The sequence below is a fragment of the Xiphophorus couchianus genome, unplaced genomic scaffold (assembly GCF_001444195.1).
Source record: "Xiphophorus couchianus unplaced genomic scaffold, X_couchianus-1.0 Scaffold1000102, whole genome shotgun sequence".
NCBI classification, from domain to species: domain Eukaryota; kingdom Metazoa; phylum Chordata; class Actinopteri; order Cyprinodontiformes; family Poeciliidae; genus Xiphophorus; species Xiphophorus couchianus.
Genome location: NW_020963015.1, coordinates 1,293,430 through 1,317,511, shown reverse-complemented (window position 1 = coordinate 1,317,511; position 24,082 = coordinate 1,293,430). Strand labels below are relative to the sequence as shown.

General features: G+C 46.6%; 1 protein-coding gene across 2 annotated transcripts; it reads left to right on the top strand.

Moving 5' to 3' along the window:
* Positions 1-1,587: 1,587 nt before the first annotated feature.
* Positions 1,588-23,667, top strand: thop1 (thimet oligopeptidase 1). 2 transcript variants are annotated; one of them, XM_028011874.1, is made up of 15 exons: positions 1,588-1,734; positions 4,168-4,374; positions 5,239-5,387; positions 5,472-5,579; positions 5,724-5,826; positions 5,995-6,152; positions 6,229-6,364; positions 6,524-6,666; positions 7,967-8,190; positions 8,264-8,465; positions 8,540-8,726; positions 9,626-9,754; positions 23,152-23,288; positions 23,367-23,529; positions 23,567-23,667. In XM_028011874.1, the coding sequence occupies exons 1-14, from the start codon at positions 1,722-1,724 to the stop codon at positions 23,526-23,528; spliced, it is 2,058 nt and encodes a 685-aa protein (XP_027867675.1). In that variant the 5' UTR covers positions 1,588-1,721; the 3' UTR covers position 23,529; positions 23,567-23,667. The 2 variants fall into 2 exon arrangements, with proteins under 2 accessions (XP_027867675.1, XP_027867674.1); XM_028011873.1 differs by having other exon boundaries at positions 1,589-1,734; positions 23,367-23,667.
* Positions 23,668-24,082: the final 415 nt, after the last annotated feature.

Sequence of the window (24,082 nt, the reverse complement as noted above, 5' to 3'; positions counted from 1 at the left end):
CACTTATTTTATTGTTTGGCTACTTAAGGTGCTTGTCTATCTTTGTCCCTTTTGTGTGTAGGTTGGGCTGCTACTGTTTCAGTTTAGTTTAGTTCAAATTAGAATGATTTCTTCTTGGTAGATATTATTGATTAAAATTAGTGGTGTGCTGATTGCAGGGGCGCCATATTGGGGGGAAATATAGGACAATTCCTAATGTGGAGGGCCCCTAACCAACAGAGGGCCCTCCACAATTTATTTATTTATTTTCATAGAAATAACAAAAAATTGGGGCCCTGTCAATAACAAAATGAGTCATATTGTGTTTTCTAAGATTGTTTTTAGCAGTAAAAATCAAATGTTCTCCCTCCCAGACCAAAATGCACATATTCACCCTGAACCTCCTGGATCTGCAGGAAATGGTTTCTTCCTGCTTGGAGCTTCAGGTGTTCAGCAGCAGACAGTGGAAAACAGGAACGGCTGTGGCTGTTACTATGCTGCTAAGAAATATAATAAAGTTAGGTTTTCAAAAAATAGAGACAGAGAGAGAGAAAAAACAAGAGTGTCAATTTATAACCCAGTTTTTCTCTGAGAGGTGGGTAGACTGATTATCAACCATTTAGCATAGTTAGCTTAGCTACAGGCTGCTTGCCTCCATTTCACTAACATTTAATGAATTAAGGAAAGAAATTGGCAACATATTCATATATTGAACTATAATAACAGGTGAGTCAGTCAGCAGCAGCTCTAGTCCCTCCTGACCCGCCTTCTCTCCTCTCCTAGTGAAATTAAAGCTGCAGTTTGTCACTTTTATAAAAAATATATTTTGACATATTTGTTAAAACTCATTATGTTGTGACAGTATAGCATGAGAGATAATCTGTGAAAAATCTATTTCCTCTGCTTTCTCCCAGTTCTTTCTAGAAACAACCAATCAGAGACAGGAGAGTTTTAGTGCTGTCAATCACAATCTCATGTGGCTGCTCATCCCTATGCTGCAGCTGGTGCAGCCTGTTGTGAATGCTCAGACTAGTTAGCATAGCTATCAATTACAGCAGATAAACATTTTTCCTGTAATGATAAGTTGTTTCTCCACCATTAGCACATTTAGCAGTGAGTGAATGAGGATGATTGACAGCACTAAGACCCTCCTCCTGCAGGTAAGCTCAGCCTGAACAAATCCATGGTTCAGTATATGAACCACTGACAGGAGCATGTCTGCATGCTGGTACCGGACTGACCAGTGTGAACCTGGATCCGGATTCCTTCTGCAGCAGAACCAGATAAATGTGCTGAAGCGACGGATCCAGACAGATATCGGGTTCTAATGGAAATAAGCGCAAATCCAGACTTTGTTTCAGACTTATGGTGTCATATCGATTTGATCAGCAGGGGGCGCCACATTCATCTTAGGGCCAGATAAACTAAAACCCGCTTCATTAGTTGGGAAGAAAACCAGTCAGAACCGGACCTGTTGGGTCTGAGTGGAAGTCACTGGGTTCCAGTAGAACTCAAGTAATAATAAAACATAACTGTGTTCTTCCTGCTGAGCCATGCTTTAGATTTTCTGCTTTAAATCTCCGTTTTTCTGAATTAAAAATTAAAAATTTTCGTACTGGATCATCTGCTTTTATTGTGAAACCTCTGATCGGAAATGACGCTTCCCTCTTTAATCCCTATCCGCCGAGTCTGCCTTCATTGAGCCACCCGAACCGAACCGAACCTGATCCTTTCTGTGAAGCATGGGGCCGACAGGTGAGTGGCTGCGGGCCGGTTTCACGGCACCGGGAGCAGTTTGCGGTAAAAAGCGTTTTTCTGTAGGGATTTCAGCCTAGCGGCTTCAACCTGCGGGAGCTAGCTGACAGTTAGCATCATGCTAACACCTGTGACATGTGTTCAGAGCTCACCTGCAGCACGCTGGTTCTGTACCGGTGTCGGTTTTGTGGTGAATCAGATCGATAAAGAAGTTATTATATCTTTAGTTATTTCCGGTAATTTGTTTTAATTTAATTTAAACTTTCCGATCTGTGTAGCATGTTGCTAACAGTGGGAGCTAACTGACTCATCAGTAGCTCCGGTCTGCTAAGCCTGTCAGATTATTGATTATTAGTTGATTATGAGGTGATCAGGTCCAATCAGAGCTTCTTTAATCACATCTGGAATAAAACACAATTATTTTATCAATAAGTATTACAAAGATTAGCGATGTTATGTAGCTAAGCCTGGAATTATTAGGTAAAAGTGTAGTTCATCAATGAATGAATGAAATGACAAACATCTGAACAATAAATGTTATTAAACAGAAAAGATATGAATTTAAATGATATTAATGATCCAGAACAGGACAGTTTTCTAACTGATTTCATTTTATACCATTAGATTAGGTTAATGTAAATTCTGACTCTAAATTATTTCCATCCTAATAGTCAGTCTGTCCTATTAAATTAATAGAATATACTTTATTGATCCCCCAAGGGAAATTGCTTATTTGCTGACAAACTACTCCATCCAAGCTGCAAATATTAGTAAATACAAATAGAACCATATGCAGTATAAAATGAAAAAAAGTTATACATGAAAATGTGATTGCAAATTGAATAATTAAGAAATTAATACATTATTATTAACCAAACATAATCAGCACATTTAGTCTTAACATACATTTAACTTTCATTTACATTAATAAAAGTTAATTAAACATTCATTCTTCTTGTTCAGGTGATCTAGGTCACCTGGTTGAAATCTATAGATCAGATAGGTGGCTGTGTCGATGCCTGATTAAAATACTTATAAACATATTAAGTCTGTTGACAGAGTTCTTTTATTAATATGTTCTTTAATAAATCAACAATATTAAAGAACATATTTCTGTTGCCATGATGAAGATGGTATTTGATGTTTCCATGGCAACACTCGTCCGGCTGCAGGGACCGGTTCAGCCTGCACTCTGTTTCCTGTTCACATCTGATCCAGAATAACTGAACAAACCGCATCATCACCTTCATCTCACAGTGAAGGAAACGTTTTCTGCTCGACGATCATAAAGCGTTGCTAAGCAACCTAACAGATTATATATGGGAATATACATAAATAATATTGTAATTAGGTCACAACAGCAGTATTAATATCTAATATCTGAACCAACAGTTATGATCATTAGAAATATTCAAACCACACTAAAAATGATCTGGAGGTTTTAGTAAACAGAAAAACAGATGTTTTGGTCTAAAATGAAGAAGATATTATTTACTGCAACCATGTTGCTTGACCTCTGACCTCCACTTATTATTCATATATTTATGCAGTAATTAAAAATAAGTTTGAACTAAATGTTGTTGATACATTATGATTGCTGCAATAATAAAATGAGCTTACTTTTAAAAATTGTATTCAGGACATTAAACTTGCAGAAGGTTTTTATGAACCTCTGGCGGATTGGAGAAGGGTCCTCAAGAATGTAGCTGACCATGGAGCTGCCTGATTTTCATTGTTGTTTTATTAAAATCTGATGGTGTTGATAAAAATATAATTAACAGGAAATTACTTCATATTGCTTCATAAATCATAATTCACAAAATTAAGAAAGAAAGTACACAAAAGTAGTATATTTGCTAAAATCTCCCAGAGGATTAACCCTACTTATGTTTTATAATTTTTCTTTTTGCACTCTTTAAGTGGAACCAGATTTAGACAAATTCTCAGCAATGAATGAAACTTCTTAATATTTAAATAAATATATTTGTTGTTCATAATCAGCCCTTCCTCAGTTGTTGCATTGATTTGGTGTGGAGAGATTCAGATTTTATCTTCTATTCATTTTTCTTTTGCTTCCCATTAAAATTAATGTATTCTTCTTTTAATGTTGCTAATTTACCAAAACAAAGTGAATAAAAACAAAACACTAAACTAAAAAAACTAAAGAAAGTGTTAAATGTAGGGACCATGTGGGGTCATGTGACTTTGGTGCCTTTATGTTCTGGCTTCTGATTGGCTGAGCGGCCTTAGATATGTCTGGTTTACATTCAAAGTCTCGGTGGAGGCACTTCGAGGAACGTTGCAGCATGTTTCGAGTGTCTGGTGTGGCGCGATTGGAGCCGTTTTGAGCGTTTGACATGTGGAGTGGATCCAACATGACCAGTAGGGTGTGAATACTTTCTCACAGACGTGCTCACCTCTCCGTGTGTCCAGGTGAAGTGGCGTTCGGCAGCCCGGCGGCAGTCTGCGTAGAGAACCGTCTGCGCTGGGACCTGAGCCCGGAGCAGATCCGGCAGCGCTCCGACGACCTGATCCAAAACACTAAGGAGGTTTACGACGGTGTGGGCCGGCTGGAGCTGGACGCCGTTACCATGGAGAACACGCTGAAGGCGCTGGCCGACGTGGAGGTGGAGTACACTGGTGAGTCCCCTGGGGGTCAGAGGTCACACCACAACCAGCTTCCTCTGCTCAAAAGGTGTCTGGGAGGGATGGAGCTCTCTGCTGGGGTCAGGGGTCACCTGGGGATCTCCTGCTTTGTCTCTGGTGGAGCTGAGTCAGCAGAGCCTGAATCAGAGCGATGGTTCAAATCCCATCAGCAGTTTGCAGACAAAGCAGCTGAACCAGCAGCAGCTTTGTTCTCCATGAAAACATCTCCAGCTCCTGATTGGTCCGTTCCACCAGCCTGCTTTCATTTATTCCAAAATAAAAGTCTTTTAATTTAACAGTCATATAACAAAGTAAAAGTGAAGATTGTCTTTTTCTCCAAACCAGTCCAGCTTAGAAATGGGTCCAGACCAGGGCGTGCCGTGGTGGCGAAGCGGTTTGCGCGACCCGTATTTTGAGGCCTTCAGTCCTCGACGCGGCCGTCGCTGGTTCGACTCCCGGACCCGGCGACATTTGCCGCATGTCTTCCCTCCTCTCCTTCCCCGTTTCCTGTCAGCCTACTTTTGTAAAAGGGACACTAGAGCCCACAAAAAGACCCCCTGGAGGGGTAAAAAAAAAGAAATGGGTCCAGACCGGGTCATGTCAGAACCCGATCCAGACTGGTCCATTATTATTTCAGGACACCTGAGGCGGGAGCTCCCTCTAGTGGAGGCCAGAAGTTCTGCGGATGGAGACGATCCTGCTGGTCTCTGGAGAACCAAACGACTCCTGAGCTCCAGGAAACATTCATCAAGTAAAGTTGGTCTGATTGAAGGTTAAAGGTCTGTTTTCTCTCCTGCGGTGGCCCCGCCCCTCTGCTCTGGCCCCGCCCCCTCCGCTGTGACTCCGCCCGTGCCTCAGTCCAGAGGAACACGCTGGACTTCCCCCAGCACGTTTCTCCCTGTAAGGACGTCCGGGCAGCCAGCACCGAAGCTGATAAGCGCCTGTCCGAGTTCGACGTGGAGATGAGCATGAGGGAGGACGTCTACCTGAGGATCGTCGCCCTGCAGGTGAGCTGATGTCATGGCCGGGAGCTTCAGTTGACCTCTGACTCTCAGAGTGGCATGGTGAGTGATGTTTGTTCATCTCTGCAGAAGAAGACGGAGGGCACCAGCATCGCTCCGGAGGCTCGCCGCTACATGGAGCGACTGATCAAGCTGGGCCGGAGGAACGGCCTGCACCTGCCCACCGAGACCCAACAGGTGGCGCTGCTTCCTTCTCTCTCCACTTTAACCTGACTGTTTTCACACCTGCTGAAGCAGGTTCTGGACTGAGCGGGCTCTGCTGAGGTTCTGGAGAACATGTTGCTCTAACAGCCTCCTCCATCGTTCTTCTTCTCCTTCCAGGAGATCAAGAGCATCAAGAAGAAGCTGAGCAACTTGAGCATCGACTTCAACAAGAACCTGAACGAGGACACCACCTGCCTGAGCTTCACCCGGGAGCAGCTGGGTAAGTCCTGCTCCAGAACCAGAACCAGAACCTCCACATGGTCCAGAGCCTCCATTGTCCTACCACAAAGTCACAACATTTATCACTGGACTGACTGAATCTGGAGGTTCTGGACAGTTTTCCATGATGCTCCCAGTCTGAACTGGTGTGGTTGTGTGGGACCACCAGGTGGGCTCCCTGAGGACTTCCTGAGCTCTCTGGATCAGGACGGCGACCAGCTGAAGATCACGCTCAAGTATCCTCACTACTTCCCCACCATGAAGAAATGCTTTGTTCCAGAAACCCGCAGGAAGCTGGAGGAGGCTTTCAACTCCCGCTGCAAGGAGGTCTGTTCTCCCCGGGGCTGGGCTGGCCTGCTCCACCGTGGTTTGACCTCTGACCTCCCCAGCTGTGTGTTTCCAGGAGAACTCGGTGATCCTGAAGGAGCTGGTGAAGCTGCGAGCTCAGAAGAGTTCCCTGCTGGGCTTCAGCACCCACGCTGACTTCGTCCTGGAGATGAACATGGCCAAGTCTGCCAAGAAGGTGGCCAGCTTCCTGGGTGAGCCCAGCAGAGCTGCAACACCGGCCAATCAGAGATGCGCTCAGATTAGTACCAATGTTATGGTGATATCTAACTATATCGTATATCTTGTACATATTTCCCAATGTTTTCTACATCATGTAAGGGTCTCATGTCTGTCCCCTGTCTCTGTCTCAGAGGACCTGTCCAGGAAGCTGAAGCCTCTGGGTGAGGAGGAGCGCTCCATCCTGCTGCAGCTGAAGCAGAAGGAGTGTGAGAAGCGAGGTTTTGTCTTTGATGGACAGCTGCACGCCTGGGATACGCGCTACTTCATGACCCAGGTAGGAGGCGCGCCCTGTCCGCCCTCACGCCGCTGGGCCGCTGACCTGCGTGTGTCCCCAGGTTTTCTTTTTGGCTCTCGGTGAAGGCAGACGCTTTATTTCCCTGCTCCCTTCCTCCACTTGCTCTGTTTCTGTGTTGCTTCTTTTGGAGTCTTTCTTTGCACATCCTCTGAATCTACAAATTATGGATCTGGTCAATTGGTCTCTCAATGCAATTGATCAAATTTTCTCAACGAGACGACTGGGCACAGGAGAGCCCTCTTGTCTTGCAGGGACACACCTGGAGAGATACATCCTGGATTTATTCACGATAACAGGATTTCTGTTTGGAGTCGGCGGATACCTGGCATATCGACAAATTTGTGACGGATTGGGCCGACTAGCAAACACTCAGACTGACATGTTGTGGGACAGAGACGTAAGTTGGTTGCGATTCTCTCAGGCAAACTTTGGGCGCTAAAACTCACCAGCGGGATGGAGTCCATCTTGGAGAAGTTGCTAGTTTCGGCCTGATGGAAACAACCATGCTAATTTGGATGATTGGAATCTGCAGAGATGTACTTATGAGACTCTAGGGTCATTTAAAATTCAAGATCTACCCGATCTAAAGCACTTTGCCTGTTTTGTCTGAACTGGCTCCTTATCTCAAATCTCCTGGATGAAGTGTAAACAATCTCCTCCCCTCTTCTGAAGACAGCCATGCAATCGCTCAAGGACTTGCTCTTAGATAATACCACCCTATCAGAGACTACGAGAACTGTTCATGGAACGACAAATTCCATGAACAGTCTTATGCAGACCATGAGACTGCAAACACATCTCATGGTCACACATACACGTTTCTTCACAATTTCTTGCCCTGTCCATCTGTATAGTTTGTTACTTTTAGAAATTGTGGAGTACTCATTACTTCAGCTTTACACCTGTTAGATTATTATCCAGAGAAACTTTATTAGTTTTATTCATACTGACCCAGCAACCCAGTACAGGAACATCTGGTTATATATTCACTCAACCCAGAATTGGAATCAAACTATTAGTTAGAACAAAAACATCTCCTGGTGTTTTTATTCCTTTGTATTATTTGAATGTTATTACTTGAGATCAACATTATCAGAACAAGATTCCAGAGAAACACGATCAGTGTAGGAATCACCGACTACTTATTCTTAGACATGGGTTCTACTTTCTGTTTTCTTCTTTTGTTCTTTCCTTTGGTTTGTTGTTTTTCCTCTTATCCATGTAAAGACCTTATTGCTGAAAACGTGTTGTATAAGTAAAATGACCTAACCGTACCCAGGTGGAGGAGACCCGATACGCGGTGGACCAGAACCTGCTGAAGGAGTTCTTCCCCATGGAGGTGGTGACCCGCGGGCTGCTGGAGCTGTACCAGGAGCTGCTGGGCCTGAGCTTCCAGCTGGAGGCGGCGCCGTCTGCCTGGCACCCCGACGTGACGCTCTATTGCGTCAGGGACCGCGCCACCGGCCACGTGGTGGGCCAGTTCTACCTGGACCTTTACCCCAGGTCAGAACCGCAAAAGGAACCGGGTCGGGGTACTTGGTGCCGGGTCAGAACCAGAACCTGTGTGTCCCTGCAGGGAGGGGAAGTACGGCCACGCCGCCTGCTTCGGCCTGCAGCCCGGCTGCCTGCTGCCCGACGGCTCGCGCCAGATGTCGGTGGCGGCCATGGTGGCCAACTTCAGCAAGCCCACTGCGGCGGCGCCATCGTTGCTGCAGCACGACGAGGTGGAGACCTACTTCCACGAGTTCGGACACGTCATGCACCAGCTGTGCGCCCAGGTCCGCCGCTGAATGGTGAGGTCACAGAAGGTCACGGGGCTCCGCCTTCTGACCCGCTGCTGCTGTGTCTGCAGGCAGACTACGCCATGTTCAGCGGGACGCACGTGGAGCGCGACTTTGTGGAGGCGCCGTCCCAGATGCTGGAGAACTGGGTCTGGGAGGCGGAGCCTCTGCAGAGGATGTCCCGCCACTACAAGACGGGAAAACCCATCCCGGCAGAACTCCTGGACAAACTCATCAAGTCCAGGCTGGCCAACACCGGTACGTAGAAACACCATGGTTCTGGTCCAAACGGGCCGGCTCACAGCCGCTGATGTTGCTCACCGGTCCGGTCCACAGAACCTCTGGTCAGAACCTGCAATAAGAAAACGTTCAGCAGTCAGAAATCCAGCGTCTCTCTAGCAGAGCAACAGGTTTTCAGTTAAACTTTGATTTTCAGTGGCACATAAACATTTTTCACTGATTATGTCGCCATGGTTACTCGAAATGAAATGAAATGAAATGAAATGAAATGAAATGAAATGCCAACAAAAGTAACAGCCCGGATGCCGAGTTGGATTGCATTTTGAATTGGGACGCACTAACAGTGAAAGAAAGCAGCACTTTGTTACGAAGTGTAGAACAGGGTTAGGGTTAGGGTAACCCTAACCCTAACCCTACCCTCCCATGCAAAGCTGTGGCCGGCCCCAATAATCACAATAAAACTATTCCAGCCTATCAAACCATTACTGGCTTCAGAAATGCTGAGTTAACATCTGAAGAAACACTTTGAGTGTCAGACTGCTGTCCTACCAGGTGGTGGCAGCAGAGAGCTGCCATTGAAGCTCTGGAGGCCAACAGTTCCTCCTGAAATCAGTAAAGTAACAATGTCAATGTCAAATTTATTTATATAGCACTTTAAAAACAGGCATAAAACTGCACCAAAGTGCTGTACAAGAATGACAATAACACAAATGAATAAAAATAGAGTATCAAAACACTAGTTCAATTAAATGCTAAGGAATAAAAATGAGTTTTAAGAAGCGATTTAAAATGATCCAGGCTGTGGGCAGATCTAATTTGGAAAGGAGGATTGTTCCATAGAAGAGGAGCAACAACAGAAAAAGCCTGATCTCCTTTCCTCTTAAGTCGGGTCCAACTAAGTTTCTTTTGGACTGCAGGGCTGTTTAACCTGCGGCAGATCGTTCTGGCCAAGGTGGATCAGGCTCTGCACACCAGAACCGGACTGGACCCAGCAGAGGAGTACAGCCGACTCTGCCGGGAGATCCTCGGGATCCCTGCGTCACAAGGTCTGTCTCTCTCCCCCCCACCCACCCCCCACCCCCAGCCCCCACACACAGTTAGCTGGAAATGCCAGCAGTGAAGGATTACATGTGTAGAACCACCAGGCTTTACCTTTCAAAAAAATCCCATGGAATTCACATGTGAAACCCATATACCACATGAAAACTGCACATGTGGTTCACACAAACATTCACATGTGAATGATGTGAATCACATGTATACATGTGATTTTGGGACGTTTCATGGTAAAACCCATTTGTTTCCCATGTGCATCACGTAGGAGTCACATGCTTTCACATGTGTATTATGTATAAAATATGTGATACACATGTGCATCACGTTGCCATGTGAATCACATTTTTCACACATGTGAAACACGTGTGAAAAATGTGAAATACTTGAAAATATATAAAATTATAAAATAATGGGAAAACATTTTTTACAATGAAAATTTTCAAATTCTTCATGTTTTTCATTTTTCACAATATGGGATGAATATGAGGTCACATGTCAATCTCATGTCATTTTATGAGACATAACTTCATACTAAAGTAAAATTGTGATTTATAAATTTATGAATCATCCATCCATCCATCCATCTTCTTCCGCTTATCCGAGGTCGGGTCGCGGGGGCAGCAGCCCCAGAAGGGAGGCCCAGACCTCCCCCTCCCCAGCCACCTCCCCCAGCTCCCCCGGGGGAATCCCGAGGCGTTCCCAGGCCAGCCGAGAGACATAGTCCCTCCAGCGTGTCCTGGGTCTTCCCCGGGGCCTCCTCCCGGTGGGACGTGCCCGGAACACCTCACCAGGGAGGCGTCCAGGAGGCATCCTGACCAGATGCCCAAGCCACCTCAACTGGCTCCTCTCGATGTGAAGGAGCAGCGGCTCTACTCTGAGTCTCTCCCGGATGACTGAGCTTCTCACCCTATCTCTAAGGGAGAGCCCAGCCACCCTACGGAGAAAACCCATTTCGGCCGCTTGTATCCGCGATCTCGTTCTTTCGGTCATGACCCAAAGCTCATGACCATAGATGAGGGTGGGAACGTAGATCGACCGGTAAATCGAGAGCTTCGCTTTTTGGCTCAGCTCTCTCTTCACCACGACGGACCGGTACAGCGCCCGCTTGACAGCAGACGCTGCGCCAATCCGCCTGTCGATCTCCCGCTCCCTTCTTCCCCCATTCGTGAACAAGATCCCGAGATACTTAAACTCCTCCACTTGGGGCAGGACACCCCCCCTGACCCGGAGAAGGCACTCTACCCTTTTCCGGCTCAAGACCATGGCCTCGGATTTGGAGGCACTGATCCCCATCCCGGCCGCTTCACACTCGGCTGCGAACCGATCCAGCGAGAGCTGCAGATCACGATCTGATGAAGCCAAAAGGACCACATCGTCTGCGAAAAGCAGAGATGAGATCCTGAGGCCACCAAATCGGATCCCCTCAACACCTTGGCTGCGCCTAGAAATTCTGTCCATGAAAGTGATGAACAGAATCGGTGACAAAGGGCAGCCCTGGCGGAGTCCAACTCTCACCGGAAACGAGCCCGACTTACTGCCGGCAATGCGGACCAGACTCTGACACCGGTCATACAGGGACCTGACAGCCCGTATCAAAGGGCCCGGTACCCCATACTCCCGGAGAACCCCCCACAGGGCTCCCCGAGGGACACGGTCGAACGCCTTCTCCAAGTCCACAAAACACATGTAGACTGGTTGGGCGAACTCCCATGCACCCTCCAGGACCCTGCTGAGGGTGTAGAGCTGGTCCAGTGTTCCACGACCAGGACGAAAACCACACTGCTCTTCCTGAATCCGAGGTTCGACTATCCGACGGACCCTCCTCTCCAGGACCCCTGAATAGACCTTGCCAGGGAGGCTTAAGAGTGTGACCCCTCTATAATTGGAGCACACCCTCCGGTCCCCCTTTTTGAACAGGGGGACCACCACCCCAGTCTGCCAATCCAGGGGAACTGCCCCCGATGTCCATGCGATATTGCAGAGTCGCGTCAACCAACACAACCCTACAACATCCAGAGCCTTAAGGAACTCCGGGCGGATCTCATCCACCCCCGGGGCCTTGCCACCGAGGAGCTTTTTAACCACCTCGGCGACCTCGCCCCCAGAGATTGGAGAGCCCAACCCAGAGTCCCCAGGCTCCGCTTCCTCAGTGGAAGGCATGTTGGTGGGATTGAGGAGGTCTTCGAAGTACTCTGCCCACCGGCCCACAACGTCCCGAGTAGAGGTCAGCAGCACACCATCCCCACTATAAACAGTGTTGGTGCTGCACCGCTTCCCCCCCCCTGAGACGCCGGATGGTGGACCAGAATCGCCTCGAAGCCGTGCGGAAGTCTTTCTCCATGGCCTCTCCAAACTCCTCCCACACCCGAGTTTTTGCCTCAGCAACCGCCCGAGCCGCATGCCGCTTCGCCCGCCGGTACCCATCAGCTGCTTCCGGAGTCCCACAGGCCAAAAAGGCTCGATAGGACTCCTTCTTCAGCCTGACGGCATCCCTCACCGAAGGTGTCCACCAACGGGTTCGAGGGTTGCCGCCGCGACAGGCACCGACAACCTTGCGGCCACAGCTCCGATCGGCCGCCTCGACAATGGAGGCACGGAACACGGTCCTCTCAGACTCCATGTCCCCCACCTCCCCCGGGACGTGTTCGAAGTTTTGCCGGAGATGGGAGTTAAAGCTCCGTCTCACAGGGGATTCCGCCAGACGTTCCCAGCAGACCCTCACAACACGTTTGGGCCTGCCAGGTCTGACCGGCTTTCGCCCCCGCCACCGGAGCCAACTCACCACCAGGTAGTGGTCAGTGGACAGCTCCGCACCTCTCTTCACCCGAGTGTCCAAGACATACGGCCGCAGATCCGATGAAACGATGACAAAGTCGATCATCGAACTGCGGCCTAGGGTGTCCTGGTGCCAAGTGCACATATGGACACCCTTATGCTTGAACATGGTGTTCGTTATGGACAATCCATGGCGACCACAGAATTCCAGCAACAGATCACTGCTCGAGTTCAGGTCGGGTGGGCCGTTCCTCCCAACCACGCCCCTCCAGGTCTCACTGTCGTTGCCCACGTGAGCGTTGAAGTCCCCCAGCAGAACAAGGGAGTCCCCAGGAGGAGCACTCTCCAGTACCCCCTCTAAGGACTCCAAAAAGGGTGGGTAATCTGAACTGTCGTTCGGCCCGTAAGCACAAACGACAGTCAGAACCCGTCCCCCCACCCGTAGGCGGAGGGATCCTACCCTCTCGTTCACCGGGGTAAACCCCAACGTACAGGCGCCGAGATGGGGAGCAACAAGTATGCCCACTCCTGCCCGACGTCTCTCTCCCTGGGCAACTCCAGAGTGGAAGTATGTCCAGCCCCTCTCAAGGAGACTGGTTCCAGAACCAGAGCCATGCGTCGAGGTGAGACCGACTATTTCTAGCCGGAACCTCTCGACCTCACACAGTAGCTCCGGCTCCTTCCCCACCAGAGAGGTGACATTCCACGTCCCAAGAGCCAGTTTCTGCAACCGAGTCCCGGACCGCCAGGGTCCCCTCCCTCGGCCGCCACCCATCACACAGTGCACCCGACCCCTTTGGCCCCTCCCACGGGTGGTGGGCCCATGGGAGGGGGGGCCCATGTTTCCTCTTCGGGCTGAGCCCAGCCGGGCTCCATGGGTAAAAGCCCGGCCACCAGACGCTCGCCATCGTGCCCCCCCTCCAGGCCTGGCTCCAGAGTGGGGCCCCGGTGACCCGCGTCCAGGCGAGGGAACACCAAGTCCAAGGTTTTCCTTCATCATTGGGGTCTTCGGGCTGCACTTTGTCTGGTCCCTCACCTAGGACCTGTCTGCCTTGGGTGACCCTACCAGGGGCATGAAGCCCCAGACAGCATAGCTCCTAGGATCATTGGGGCACTCAAACCCCTCCACCACGATAAGGTGGCAGCCCATGGAGGAGATTTATGAATCAAAACTTCCAAAACAAGAATATATAGAATAGAATAGAATAGAATTCAACTTTATTGTCATTGCACTGTCACAAGTACAAGCAACAAGATGTAGTTTGCATCTATCCAGAAGTGCTCTACGAGATATAATATTTATTTACAGATGTACAAGACTATGTATGTATGGACTATAAGGGGTTATAGCAAAGAGATATAGATATTGTGTATAAATATAAATTTGGGAGCTTTATGCACAGATTATACAGATTATACAAGAATGTTAGGGAATGGATTATAGATAAATAATGGCAGATAAAATTTACAGGTTGTATGTGTGTGTGAAGAAAACAGCCCGTGATGTATGTGTGTGTGTGTGTGTGAGGATAGTCCATGTGTTATTGTTGTATGAGAGGATAGGGGAGTACAGTCCTTATAGTTTATGTTTTATGTCAGGAGGCGTTCAAAAGCGTGACAGCTGTGGGAAAGAAGCTGTTCCGGTGCCTGGTGGTTCTGGTCCGTAGGCTTCTGTAGCGCCTCCCAGAGGGCAGGAGGGAAAAGAGTGTGTGTGCTGGGTGAGTGGAGTCCTTTGTGATTTTCCCGGCCCTTTTCAGACACCGCTTCCTGTAGATGTCCTTGATGGCAGGGAGCGTTGCCCCGGCGATATACTGGGCAGTTTTCACCACCCTCTGCAGCGCCTGCCGGTCGGAGACAGAGCAGTTCCCGTACCAAGCTGTAATACAGTTGGTGAGGATGCTCTCAATGGTGCAGCGGTAGAAGTTCGTGAGGATCTCTGAGGACAGGTGGTTCTTCCTCAGGGTCCTCATGAAGAAGAGGCGCTGATGCGCCTTCTTAATGAGTTTGGAGCAGCTGGTCGTCCAAGTCAGGTCCTTGGAGATGTGGACTCCCAGGATCTTAAAGGTGTCCACACGCTCCACCACTGTCCCCTTAATGTGGATGGGTGGATGTGGGTCAGCGTTCCTCCTGAAGTCCACGATAAGCTCCTTGGTCTTCTCGGTGTTCAGCTGCAGGTTGTTTTTGTCGCACCACTCAGCCAGACGGTCTACCTCCTCCCTGTAAGTGGCCTCATCATTATCTCTGATGAGGCCGATCACCGTGGTGTCGTCTGCGAACTTGATGATGGCATTAGAGCCGTGGACAGGTCTGCAGTCATAGGTGAAGAGGGAGTAAAGGAAGGGACTCATCACACAGCCTTGTGGCACTCCGGTGTTTATGATGATGGTGGATGAGAAGTGGTTGTCCAGCCGGACATGTTGAGGTCGACTGGTCAGGAAGTCGAGCAACCAGTTACACATGAGTGGACTGATGCCGAGGTCTGTGAGTTTGGTAATGAGTTGTGATGGGATGACAGTGTTGAATGCTGAACTAAAATCTAAGAACAGCAGTCTGGTGTAAGTGTTCTTACTGTCCAGGTGAGAAAGGACAGAGTGCAGCGCTATAGAGACTGCATATGTCCATAAATAACTATTTATTTATTTCTGTTTGAAACTGAACCAGAAACAACTTTTCACGTCTGAGCATGACACCAAATCAGGCCCAGACAATAAGCATGTGGGAACCAGAAACTTTGTTCTGTGTCAGGATAAAGAAAACACTTCAGTTGACAAAACTATGATTGAAGAAAAATCACGCAGTGTTAAAAACAATAACACGTCAATTTATGTTTCCCAACTGGAAGAATAAAACGCTAATATGATAAATGGTGATGTCATCATAACAGCGAGCTCACTCGTCGGCCGCTGACGCGCCGCGGACATGAGGGAGAAACGGCCGTTTGATGCTAACTTTATTTGTGACTGAAATCAGCTGCTGCCTGTTGTGTCATTAAAAATGTAACGTTTATGTAGTGAAGTATCAAATCCGATCTAATCTGACGTTAAGAGGAAACAGTCATTTGTTTTGGCAGCTGTAGGACTCGAGATAATGTCTTCAAACCGTAAAATCGGCCAACATTCAGTTAACGTTTAGCTAGCTTAGCATGACTTTAGTACTAAGGAAAAGTAAATATTTTTGATACGCCTGGCGATTCAAATCAAGTAAAACATTTTTTACCTTTTGTTGGAAAAAAAACAAAGGTCCACTTTATCCATAATAAAGAAAGCTCTCAACCGAAGGTGTAACATGGATACACATCCTGATCAGATTAATGGCACCTTTAGAAAATAACCTTTTAGCAGATATTAAACATACACGAAATATAAACATGTTAAAGTATTTTTAGTACTTTATCAAGTACTAAAAACATCAACATGAGATTCTGTAACAATCAAAATGTTATTAAACATTTCAAAAGGACAATAATAACTTCTGTGTAAACCAAATGAATCAAACTTTGTATTTTTCAGTTATGTGATTCTGACTCCACAGCTGGTATAAATAAACCTTTGCTCTGCTGAGATGAGTTATGATGTGTATTTAATATAGCAAACTTTAAAGACACAAACATTGTTTGGGTCTGGTTGGAGCAGCTGGTCAGTAGATTGACCATCGATGTCACTGGATTCTATAAAATGTGGCTTAAAAAGCTGAGATGCTGATGTTTGGATGTAAAAATATATATTCTCTCTGCTAATAAATCTATAGTTTGGTTTCTGTCAGTTCTGTAAAGATACAAGAGAGAACAAGACAAATTTATCTTTTATATTGAACAATACCTAGTGTCGACTAGATTCTTCAGATTCTTTGCTTGACTGTGTCATTTCCCCGATCACCGATATTCCTGACTCAAAGCAAAGCAGCAGCTCATGTGACTCACTGCCACGGCGCACAGTGAGTCACATGATGTCCAGTCCACTAGATCAGTGGTTCTCAAATGGGGGTACGCGTACCCCTGGGGGTACGTGGAGGTACTGCAGGGGGTACGTGAAGCTTTTCAAAATATCTTTAAAAAATCAGTTGGCTCCTCATAATAAGTCTTGGGAAAAATGATTTTGTAAAAAGTTCGATAAAATATAAATGTGTGTTCATGCACTGAATTTTATGTTCAGTATTTAGTTTCAATATCCTTTAAAATAAAACAGACCCCCCTACCAAGTTAGTTTGACCCACGGACCCAGGGCACTCGTCAACGACCTGTCGTTATCATGATTACACTGTAACTATGGAGACGTGGCTAAAGCGTAGCAGCAATGCTGCTGAAAGTATAGATAAAGTGAAAAAGACGGCACTGTACCTCTTTTTTGTTCCAAAAATGTTTTGCCAGTGTCAGGGGGTACTTGACTAAAAATATATTTTTAAGGGGGTACATCACTGAAAAAAGTTTGAGAACCACTGTACTAGATCACTGAGCGGACTTTCCATTTACGTTGTACAAATAAGTTTAAAAAGCTTTATCTGGCTGTTAATGCTTTGAATACAACGTGCAGCTGCTGCCGAGTTACATAGAAGCAGGAACAGAAGGAAAGAAGGAAAGGGGCAGGAGACGTTGGTGGGGACGTGAGTCGGGGGACGCATGTCCACACCAGTCCTTCAGCAAGTCAGGCCTATACTCTCAACCAGCCGCTTTTCTCCCATTTTTTAAACCGTCCTCAACTGTCCAACAGCACGAAATGAAGAATCCTCTAGAGCGAGTGGAGGGAGAAATCTATGAAATAACACGAGATTTAAATATAGTTCAGATTTAGCAGAACCATAAATCCTTTATTTAGCATCATTTTATTTTAGAAAGCATCTTAAACTTTTATTTCACATGTGAAAACTTGGGAATCACATGGATTTTTACCACGAAGAATTCCAAATTCACATGTAAACGCTTTGACATGTGTCTCATATCATTCACATGTGAGAATTTGTGTGAACCACATGTGCATGTTTTATGTGGTTCATGATTTTCAGATGTGATTTTTGCATGTAAAATTAATGAGATTTTTTTTACGTATTGAGTTCAATCATCTGATCTTTACATGGAAAAAAATGTAAATATGATTACAGGTAGGCCTGTCACGATAGCAAATTTTGCTGAGCGATTAATTGTCTCAAAAATTATTGTGATAAACGATAATATTGTTTGAAGACCTTTTTACACTGATTTAATGGAAATGACGTAATAATGCATGTGATTTCCTGCCAAAGATAGATACACTTTATTTTCAAAAGAACATTTGAGCTGATAAACAATCAAAAACAAAAACAAAATGGATTCTCAGTCTCCATTAACAAAAAACTCCCTTGAAAAAAAACAAAAAAACTAAACATCATAAAGCCAAAGTGTAAATAAATACTGCATTCAACCAAAAGATTATGAAGTCTGTATATTATGTTGCCCTTCAGTAATAATTAGATTTAAATAGAGAAGATGGGCACATCGACTACCTGATGCAATAGTTCACACTACATGATTTTTTGCTCCTATTTTTCCCCATACAACAATCTTAGATCGTTGGTCTTTCTAAGATTGTGTGGTGTGTTACGGTAGATCGTCGTTGCTGCTCCGATCTAAATCAGGTTTTTTTCCCCGACTGGGATCTTAACGCAGCCTGTTGAATGTGACAGGTAGCCAATCAGAAAGCCGGATTCTCCTCCTGTTTTCTGAGGGGAAATTAAGGAGAGGAATCCCAAACAGCTGACACTGTGCAACCTGAAGTCCAGCGGACGTTGGAGATGATATGTGGAAACAACATTAATGTTTATTCAACATGCAAAGATTATAGAAATGACAAGAGGAGGAGTTGGAGCCAAATTGCTACTGCAGTTGATAAACCCAGTAACTTTTCAGCTGTTCTTCGTTACGTGACGTAAATAGTTTATAATGATTTTCATTCAGTCAGGACTTTACGCTGACACTAGAGCCACATGCATTGCAGGTAGATTGTAGTAAAGCATTGATTAATGCCTGGTTTTAAAATTAGTTCACTGGACTTGTAGCCATTATTTGGTGCCCATTGTTGGACACCACACGGCAGGACCGAACCCGATGGAACCGTTATACCTAGGATTTCTGTCAGCTAATGTGTGGCCTGTCAGGGTTTGAAAATGGGCCGACAGTCGGCCGACAGCTCTAAGATTGTGTAGTGTGCGCTGGGCTTTACACTAAGGAAATGAGGTCAGAGGTCAGTGGAGAGCACCGGAGTTGAGCCTTTTTTCATTCAGTGTCATTAACAGAAAGAGAAAAAGGCCGGAAGAGACGATAATGCCGATAATTAAAATGACGTCGATAGTTTTAATTTATCGTACGATTAATTGATTTATCGTTTATCGCGACAGGCCTAATTACATGTTGCATAAACCATGAACAAAATCCTTCATCACATGTGCAACATGTGAACCCATGTGAATTTTGGGGGATTTTTTTGTAATGGCTGTGATTGGTGTTTTTACTTTATATTAATAACTGCTATAATTAAAAAAAATTTTTTACAGATGCTGATAATATTTACTGTTGTGGGAAGAATTTAACACAGTTATTGGCAACTATTGACATAAACAGATCATCTCTCAATATTAACAAAACTAAGTTGATGTGTTTGGAAAATATAAAGTACAATGGAGAATCAGGGCCAGACTGTTGGATATATTTTTAGAGAAGGAAGTCATACCAGTAAAATAAAAATTCACTATTAACAGAATAAAGTCATAAAGTTACTACTTTATTTATTTTACAACTTTATTCTTGCATTATTACAACTTTATTCTCAAAATTCTCAACACAGTCGGAAAAGGAAATTGTTGGAGATATGATATTAAAAACATGATGCTGAAACTAAATTCAAATATTTAAGGATTATTGATTTATAAATGAAGATGGAGACAACATTTTTTTTTTCCCAAGATGGCGGCGCACGCAGTTGCAGCGGCTCATTGCTCTCTCGGTCGGTGCTATGATATGATTGGCTGCTTGTGAACGTGTTGATTTGTGTTCCGTCATGTCAGACAAACAAAATATACAGTCGGGACGATCTCCTGACGATCGGTGCCCGCTACGAACGAGATGTTACAGCTGATTTTCAACGCTTGTTCAATATTCCGGGGGACATAGCGAGGAGCCCCGGCGCGCCGTGGATTACCATCCCAGCAGGGAGGAAGCGTTGGCGGCGTAGAGAGAGAAGGCAGAAGCGGGGCTGCAGGGCCGGCCTGCTAGCTAGGCTACGGAGGCAACCACACAAACCACCAGCCTGTTTCTCTCCAACGCCAGATCCCTTGCAAACAAGATGGATGAACTGAGACTACAGGCTGCATCTCACAGCGCAGTGAAGGACAGCTGTATTCTTCTGATCACGGAGACCTGGCTGCATCCAGACGTAGCGGACTCTGCCATCGAGCTAGCAGGCTACACAGTACAGCGCCACGACAGAACGAAGGACTCCGGTAAGAGCAGAGGAGGAGGCTCTGTGTACCTGAACAACACCTGGTTACTAACACAGCGACTGTCATCAGCCATTGCTGCCCAGACCTGGAGTATGTGACTGTTAGATGCAGACCAATATACCTCCCCAGAGAGTTCACCGTAGTCATGGTAACCGCTGTTTACATCCCACCGGATGCTAATGCTAAAACAGCTATTGGACTTTTGCATGGCAGCATTAGCCATCTGCAGAGCATCTATCCAGATGCTGTGCACATCATAGCGGGGGACTTCAGCCATGCAGACTTGAAGACGGCGCTCCCCAAGTTCCACCAGCATGTAAAGTGTGCTACAAGAGAGGCTAACACTCTGGACAAAGTCTACTCCAACATCAAGCTAGGCTACTGGGCTAGACCACTTCCTCACCTGGGTCAGTCGGATCACCTGTCCCTGCATTTAATTCCTGCTTATGCCCCCCTCAGGAAAACTGCTCCAACCATCACCAAAACCATCAAATCCTGACCCAAGGATGCGACACAGCAGCTGCAGGACTGTTTCGACAGGACAAACTGGGGTGTTTTTGAACATCAGGATCTGGAGGTTTTTACGGACAGTGTACTGTGCTATATCAAGAACTGTATTGACACTGTAGCTGTGGATAAACACATCCGGGTCTTCCCAAACCAGAAGCCCTGGATGACTCAGGAGGTCCAGCGACTGCTAAAGACCAGGAATACCGCCTTCAGGTCTGGGGACAGGACCGTCTACAGTACAGCCCGAGCTAACTTGAAGAGCGGCATCAGAATGGCTAAGTCTGACTACAGGAGGAGGATAGAGGGCTACCTTGACAGCAACAACAGCAGGCAGGTGTGGCAGGGAATCCAGCATCTCACCAACTACAGGACCAACCTCGCAGCTGCGGAAGGCGACGCCACGCTGGCAGAGGAGCTGAACCTCTTCTTTGCCCGCTTTGAGGTGAAGCCAACAGAGGCAGCCACACTAAACCAAGCGACCCACAACACCACACCCCTCGTTGTAGAGGAGCACGAGGTGAGGCGCACACTGCGGGCTGTCAACCCAAGGAAGGCTGCTGGACCTGATGGCGTCCCTGGACGTGTCCTGAAAGACTGCGCCGATCAGCTGGCTGGAGTCTTCACCAGGATCTTCAACCAGTCCCTAGCCCTGTCTACAGTCCCATCCTGCCTGAAATCTTCCACCATAGTCCCCATACCCAAGAAACCTCACATCTCCTGCCTCAACGACTACCGGCCAGTGGCACTAACCCCTGTGGTGACGAAGTGTTTTGAAAAACTGGTCCGGGGTCACATCACAGCACTTCTCCCTCCTGGCTTTGACCACCACCAGTTCGCCTACAGAGCCAACAGATCCACAGAGGACGCTGTGATCACGGCCCTCCATGCTGCTCTGTCACATCTGGAGCAGCAGGGGAGCTATGTGCGGATGCTCTTTGTAGACTACAGCTCTGCTTTTAATACCATCCTCCCTCACAGACTGGTGGACAAACTGGGGGACCTGGGCCTCCCTCACTCCACCTGCATGTGGATCCTGAGCTTCCTGACCAACCGACAGCAGAGAGTTAGGGTGGGAAAACATACATCCACTGCCCTCAGCCTTAGTACTGGCTCTCCACAGGGCTGTGTGCTGAGCCCCCTGCTCTATTGTCTGTACACATACGACTGCACCTCTGCCCACCACAGCAACACCATCATCAAGTTTGCTGATGACACCACAGTGGTGGGGCTCATCTCAGGAGGCGACGAGTCCGCCTACAGGGGGGAGGTGGAGCGGCTGTTGCAGTGGTGCAGGGAGAACAATCTGCTCCTCAACAACTCAAAGACAAAATAACTCATAATAGATTACAGGAGGAATAAAACGGACATTACACCACTAACCATTGGGGGAAAATGTGTGGAGAGGGTAGCTGATTTCCGTTTCCTGGGGGTCCACATTGAGCAGGGCCTCACATGGAACATGAACACCTTGGAGCTGATAAAAAAGGCCCAGCAAAGACTGTACTTCCTGAGGGTTCTCAGGAGGAACAGCATCAAGGAGAAGCTGCTGGTGTCCTTCTACAAGTGCTCCATAGAGAGCATACTGACCTACTGTATCTGCGTCTGGTATAACAGCAGCACTACGGCTCAAAGGAAAGCTCTCCAAAGGGTTGTGAATACAGCCCAAAAAATCATTGGCTGCCCTCTCCCCTCACTGGAGGACCTGCACAGCGACCGCTGTCTAAGAAAAGCACAACACATCACAAAGGACACTTCTCACCCCGGACCTTCTCTGTTCACACTGCTGCCTTCAGGCAGAAGATACAGAGCAACCAGAACCAGAACCAACCGTCTCAGAGACAGTTTCTACCCGACAGCAATAACAAAACTAAATGCAATCAAAAACAACCATTAATCATCATGAATGATGGATGAGAGAATGTGGCTGTTCTTATTTATTAGTTCAGTTATTTGTTATTTATTTCTTACATTGTGTGTGAATTGTGAGACAGTTATTTTTTGTTTTTAAGCAAATGCACTGACTGATGGCACTTTTTAAATTTCGTTGTTCTTGTGACAATGACAATAAAGATCTATCTATCTATCTATCTATCTATCTATCTATCTATCTATCTAACATATGAAATATATGCAAATATTGCAAAGACCACAGTAAGTCTACAAATGTCTGAAATGATGCAGCTTTATGTATTATTTACCAATCACTTCCCTTTGTAACCAGTGAGACCATACTGGTTACCATACTGACACCATTTGTGATGATTTATAATTCAGAAAATGTTTTCCTTTGGCTGTTCTAGGACATTCTGAACAGATTTCCTGTTTTCAGCAGTTTTTCTAATAAATCACATCAAAATGTTACTCCATTCACTCTTTGCACTATTATCTTATCACCATCGATCATAACTTTCTGGATTTCCTTTATAATTTCTGAAAAGTTTTCAGTCAGTTTGTTCATTTCTGTTCTGGTTTCATCCAGTAGCTGTAAAAATATTAATATCAGCTGCAAACTGAACTGTGACGCTTCAGAAACCTCACATCATTTATGTAGAGACAAACCACTCGGGTCCCAACACTGACCCCTGGGGGACACCATAAGTAATGTCACTGACACTCCCATGTTGGTCCCCTACAGGAACCAACATGCCGGCCACCTTCGGCCACCTGGCGGGCGGCTACGACGCCCAGTATTACGGCTACCTGTGGAGCGAGGTTTTCTCCATGGACATGTTCTACGCTCGCTTCAAGCAGGAGGGCATCATGAACCCCCAGGTGAGCCCCGCCTCCCTCCCCGCCTGTCCAGTCAGATGGCCAGGCTGCTGAGTTCTCTCTCCTGATTGGTCCTTCCAGGTGGGTCTGGACTACAGGAAGTTCGTCCTGCAGCCTGGCGGCTCCGAGGACGCGGCGGACATGCTGAGGAAGTTCCTGGGCCGGGAGCCCAAACAGGAAGCCTTCCTTCACAGTAAAGGGCTGACGGTGGAGCCGGACGCCGGCACGCCCTGCCCCTGCTGACCAATCACAGCAGCCGGCCACGCCCTGCCCCTGCTGACCAATCACAGCAGCCGGCCACGCCCCAGTCTGAACTGTGGACTGAATTTTCTAGAAAAATCCTGTAAAATGTTCCAGAGAATAAAAACTTGAGTTCATCTGAGTCTGAACACGTTTTTGCTGAAAAGTCGGAGGAGTTTAGAGAACAGGGGGCGGAGCTTAATGGAAATCATTTTAAACTTTAAAATTCAAGTGATGTTTAATCCTCTAAAGATTCCAGGTTTGATGAACGGAAATATAGAACTGTAATCTAGAAGCTGCATTTGATCATAATCTGACTTTAATCCTGGAAACTGAAACATTATAGTTTAAATATTCATGTTTAAAATGTTCTGTGGAGAGAATGATGCAACTAGAGCAAAATGACCAAGAACCCGTTCCAATCCGGTTCTAATCCAGCAGAGAACTGGTTTCATAACTGGAACCAGTTCCAATCCAAACTGGTTCTGGTCCGGCATTAGAACTGGAAATAATGGCTTTATTTCCATTCGGGTCATCATCGTTTGAGGGAAACCAGG

What these genes read in the sequence shown, in the direction of transcription:
- thop1 (XM_028011874.1), top strand. An exon ending in TGAGGATCGTCGCCCTGCAG is followed by an intron (nt 5,388 to 5,471) that starts GTGAGCTGATGT and finishes TCATCTCTGCAG; the next exon opens with AAGAAGACGGAGGGCACCAG. An exon ending in TACCTGGACCTTTACCCCAG is followed by an intron (nt 8,191 to 8,263) that starts GTCAGAACCGCA and finishes GTGTCCCTGCAG; the next exon opens with GGAGGGGAAGTACGGCCACG.